At 38.6% G+C, this 5,609-nt stretch overlaps 1 protein-coding gene across 1 annotated transcript in view; it reads right to left on the reverse strand.

Moving 5' to 3' along the window:
- Positions 1–5,609, reverse strand: part of inpp5a (inositol polyphosphate-5-phosphatase A) — a 145,172-nt gene that overhangs the window by 101,899 nt on the left and 37,664 nt on the right. Inside the window, exon 2 of the mRNA XM_005735113.1 lies at positions 4,584–4,625. Coding sequence (XP_005735170.1) covers positions 4,584–4,625 — 42 coding nt within the window. The remainder of the gene's footprint in view (positions 1–4,583; positions 4,626–5,609) is intronic.

The raw sequence follows: 5,609 nt of genomic DNA on the forward strand, positions 1-5,609 counted from the left end.
GCGACACCTTAAAGGCCGGTCCGTGAAAATATTGTCGGGCATGAACCGGTCCGTGGCGCGAAAAAGGTTGGGGACCGCTGGTCTACAGTACAGGGTTACAAAATCTTAGATCGGGGCTATAACTTCAATGGAATCGCAATAGCTAAGGCACAATACACCAAACATAGCTTTGGTTTTGTTTTCGTGTTTTTTGGTATTTTTATTTCTGCTATGGAAGTCATGAGGAAGGTCCTTCTGTTGATTTCAGGTGACATAAAGAAGACTCGATGAATCTTAGTGGTCTTACAAATATACCCGTAAACCTAATCAGGAATACTATTCTTTGCCTCTTGGTTACTACTCTTGCATCACATTCAGTCTGTTTGATGAGATTTTCCTTGTACACAAGGAAGTCCCCAACTGCTATCATTGCACTGCTGATACACTGAATTAAGATCCATATTTATGGAGCCCGATGCAAAGCATAGTTACAAACCCTCGCTGCCCCCATGTCCTTGTAACAGTTTCTGCATATGCAACAAACTGTATACTTGTTTGAAGGAGAACAATAAAGTGTGCGTGTGTGTGTGTGTGTGTGTGTGTGTGTGCGTGCGTGCGTGCGTGTGAATGTGTAGGTGTGTGTGTGTGTGTGTGTGCGCGCGTGTGTGAATGTGTAGGTGTGTGTCCACTGGGTGAGTCTGGAATATTTATAGCAAGGAACCAGTGCTTCGTAAGAATAGTAAATAAGACGTGTGTGTTTTTCTTACGCATGTTTGAAGTGTCATTTATTGACTCAGTTTGAACTAACCACTTTTAGGGCTACTCCCATCCACACTGTTTCTCTTTCCACACACACACACGCACACACAAAGTGGAAAGAAAATAAAACAAAAGAGAAGCTGATGAGTTGAGTGACATTTTATGCTTAAATATATGAAAATGTATGCAAAAGGAGCTAACCAGCATAATAAAGAGCTTAGTCAAAACATCCATCCATCATGTAGCATATCTCTCTTCATTTATTTATCAGCATGCAAAAAATATCTTAAAAAATATCACATTAGGCCACTTTCCACTGCAGAACCTTGCAGGGAAATCCAGTATATACTGCCTGCATATGTGTGTGTTCTTTGCACAGGAACCGAGGATGACATTTTTGGGATAGAAGTCATCTCTGCTATAAAAGCGGACACAAAGAGCCAGCAGCTTCACTGTTTTGGTGTTGGAAGTTAATGGCACCTACCTGCAGCAAGAAAGAGCAACCTTCAGTGGCTAAAATACTAAGCCAAAGCAGAAGCACTGCGAGAGATTGACTGAAAGCGAGTCAGTCCCCAAAGCCTGCCACATAAAACTAGCTCTTGTCTTTTATAACTTCTCACTTGTTTAAATTGTATCAAATTTATAATTTAGCTGAGTCTCTGTTGAGCTATAACATCAACTAGTTCAAACTGGATCTGTGGTGTCATTGTCTTTTGGAGCAAATACAATTATGTGACAAAGAAAAAACCTACATTGCTATGTGGTTAACTTTACTACCAGGCCACCCAAGAACATTACAGTATTTAAACTGTATGCTACCATAGCACAAAATAACAGGCATCCGCATCTCCAGACAATCGCAATTGAACATGGGTTGACTGAAATCAGTCAGGCAGATTGGTCAATGACTGGAACATGTTCCAATCAATCTGACTCAATGAGCACAAAACGTCTCTTTGCAACAGGGGACTTGACTCAATTGGATATATTTTGGTTATGTTTCAATTTAAAAGCAAGGCTGCAGAGCCGTCCTGCAGCAACAGAATTTATGAATGCTCAATTTATGAGTTGTAGGAGGTTCTGTCTTGTCTCTTTATTTCAGATTTTACATTTTTGCTCATTTATCACAGTTAATCATCCCATTATCACAAAAACATTGCATGTAACTGTTAGCTTGACCCCATTAAATCTCAAACTGTTTCCATCTTAATGCCGTTTTATCACCAGCTTAACACACAAAAGACGCTTTGAAGACAGACACTGACTGCAAGTGGTCACAGACCCGGTCCCCTGTCTTCGAAACAACTACTTCACTTCATCACAAGATCACAAGTTGTTGCACAAGTTGATCACAAGTACGCAATGTGCAACTGACTGTAGCATTACAAAGTTTATTAGCATTAACTATTAACTCCACCCTCATCTATATTCTAACTCCAAATAACCTCAACAGTGACCACTACAGTGTTAAAATCTAGGCATTAAAAATGCTAGTCTTCAAACAAATGGGTGGGGTCACAGTGGTTATGTACCAAGTTCCTGCTAAGGCTTCTATTATGAATGTGGTGTAGACAAACAAGATAATGCAACGTCCTGGAATAAAGATCCTTCTTATCAGTGTAAAGAAGTGAAGCAGCCTGAGTTCGATTACTTACTTCAATAGCATTGTTCAATACACCTATATTCTCTTATAAGTGCTGACAGTGTTTTCTAAACACTTTTTTAAAAAGTAGTAAAAAGAAAATCTTGAAATCTTAAAACTCAAAGGCCTCAAAGAGCTCAAAGAGAACATTTTCCAAAGTCATCATACCAGTGTACAGCTGTTCATTCATCCACGAGTAAACTCGCAGTGCAAGAATTTGGTTTCATGAAAAATGAACGTCTGTTTCACACGCAGTCATTGTAGGCGACTGGAAAACTGCTCCTACTGACGAGTAACCTCACATCACCTTCTACCCATTAGGAAAAACTAAACTTTTTCTCACCTATACAATCAGAGCTTTGTCCATTTTTGTGTTGTACACTTAATTGACCTCTACACAGGCATGGCAGGATGGCCTCACCTGCTGGACACCTCACACATTGGTACTGCATCAGATTACAGATATTGATGGCTGTAGCACCCCCGTGGCCGGAGCACAAATCATTATGGGCCATTCAGCCTGAAAGCAGTGTTGAGTAACATTACAAGAATTGCTCAATTACGGCCATCCCTGCTGATAAATATGGAAATTGATCTATTTCAATTCTCTGTATCATCCTCTTCACTTTCTTCCTAGAAGTGATTCAGGGTGGGGTTTTTTGTTTTTGTTATTTGTCTTCTTTAGTTTCTATCTAACTTTCATTTTGTCTCATCGTGTCTGTACATTAATCAAGTTTCACCAGATCTGACTTTGATTGCTTGATACCATCATTTTATTTTCTCAAGCGTGAAATCTTCTCCCTCCGAGTATAAGGATATATGATATATATTTTTCAATATTATTATTATTTATTATTTATATTTCCAAAGATGCTATATTCTTATGCTTTTTTTTTTAATATTTATGAGGGCAGGTTTGGTAGAAAGGCTCACAATCATGTTACACATTGCACTAAAAATGAGAGAACATCCTGTGTGATGTTTCCACACAGATTAATTATATACAAAAGAAATTCAATAGCAAAGGTATCTTCTATCCCTCTCAAATTATGCTTGGTCCAACAGAGACTGAAATGTTTGTAACATGTCCCTCCAATCTGTCAGGAAATCACATTTCTCAGAGCGATGAGCCAATCTTTGTATTTTTGTGTTGTACACAAATGAGCCGATCTTTCTATTGTGTTTGCTTTTGGCAACATTTAAGGAACCTGTTCCAACATTCAGCATGTAGAAGAACTCTGGTGGAAAACCCTACCTACCTAACACCTTACTTAGGTTAGCTTTCTTCCACTTGGAAATCTGGATATTTTACAAGAACTCCATCCCAGATTTCAAAGAGGCACTAGCCTAACTAAAGCTAAAAACTGCTCGTCTGAATCATAAGTCTGGAAAGTTTACTGCCCTGTATGAGCATATATTTAGCGCTTTAATAAAAAGAGATTGGAAAATGTATTTGAGCATTATTTTTACCCTTTTGATGTGTAAAATACATTGATTGTGTGCTGAATTATGGTAACAGCGAAACTGCATGTGTCCCTCTCTGCTCTCTTTCAGACAGCAGCTAAGAAGTCTAGCTGCCTCATTTCCCTTAACCCAGTGGAAAGAGTTGTGGTTAGTCAGGGGTTCCTATGTAGATGAAAAGGTAAGATATGAAACATGACTGAGCGCGAAAAAAAACAATACAATTAGAGAGTGAAAATAACCCTAGAGCTTAAACTAAGTTTACCCTGTACGATTTAAAAAAAGAGGTTTAAAGGTTTATTGAAACTTTTGATAAAGATAAAATAGTATCATCAGTTAAAGCAGATTAAAGCTCGATTTCTAGACAGCAGCCATGCGAAGCACATGACTTCATTTGACTTGATCTATAGCTTCAGCTTAAGAGAAAAATCCCAGTCTATCCTTAAAGTTTGTGGTGATTGTCACATGAGAGCACTTGAAGCTATAGAAACACACGTGATGGTAACAGTGCGTCGGCTGTTTTGCTATACTGTAATCCACTTTGTGTGTTTTTAGGGGAGAAAAAGACCTTTTGTGAACTAGTCTGTTTTATTTATGAGTTTAACTCATTATTGTACGGGAGGGTTTAGGCCATGTGGGGCACTCTGAAACCTGTAGGCATGCTGATGGTGTTTCCAACAGTCAACGGTTAAGCCCGAGTTACTCAGTGGATTAAATGCATCAAATATTTGATTTCTCTTACCTGGTAAAACTCCCTCAGCCATGTCTTCTGTAGATTTTCAAGCTGGAAACAGAAAAAAAGACAAAGAGTTAGCAACATAATACTTTAATACCAACGCTAAATGCGTAATACTTTATCTGAAAATAACAATAATACTAGTTGGTGACATTTCACTTGTCTGTGCACTAGATGAGAAGAGCCCTTCCCTTTTGGATCTGGTTCCTGCTCAGCATTTTCCTAAAGCGTCTTGCCAAACCTTTGACCTTTTTTATCGTTTCCTTCCCCAGTTAAATAAAAAATACTACAGGTCAGCTGAGTTTAAATAAACTCAATGTGCTCTTCTGAGGATGTTTTCAAAGACAGTGCAGTGTTGCGGGTCACAGACAAACCACAAGCAGACTATGTATGTAGTACATCAACCAACAAGGTGAAATGACTGCAATACAATCGCACATGAAAAATAAGGTAAAGATGAGTCGAGTACTCATCATGAGTATGCCGCATTTCACAATGACATTAACTTATGCTTTATATTAACATATTTGTATTCAAGTATGTACATGTTATGAAATCTGAAGATTACATATCTAAACTCAATGATGCACACGTTGAATGAGCAGATTTATCACTTGATTTGGATTTACTAATATCCAATCAAACCCCAGCTCTTTCACCATAAAGGTTACACTGAAACAAACCAGAGTATCCGTGTCAATAATCAACTGCTTACTTCTGTTGTCTTAACTATAAACTAAAAGTTTTTCTTTTACAGGCGTGGAAAGATCCCCTACACCAAATTTATTATATGTGTAAAAGATGTAGTGCATGCACTGAGAGGACCCTGCTTTAATCTACTTACAGCATCTTTCTCTCAGGGTCAAAAATCCTGACAGATCATCGACAAACCTCTCGCGCTTCTTCTTTTTCTCACCCCCCTTTGCTCTGCCTCTATCTGTCATTCTCTCTGTCTTCCACTTTAAAAGGTTATTCGCAGACCTGGACTTCATTTGGTTTGTGCAGTGGAAACAGAAACAGGGCCCTGGGCAG

Source organism: Pundamilia nyererei, unplaced genomic scaffold (genome assembly GCF_000239375.1).
Source record: "Pundamilia nyererei isolate P.nyererei 1_Seehausen unplaced genomic scaffold, PunNye1.0 scaffold00062, whole genome shotgun sequence".
NCBI classification, from domain to species: domain Eukaryota; kingdom Metazoa; phylum Chordata; class Actinopteri; order Cichliformes; family Cichlidae; genus Pundamilia; species Pundamilia nyererei.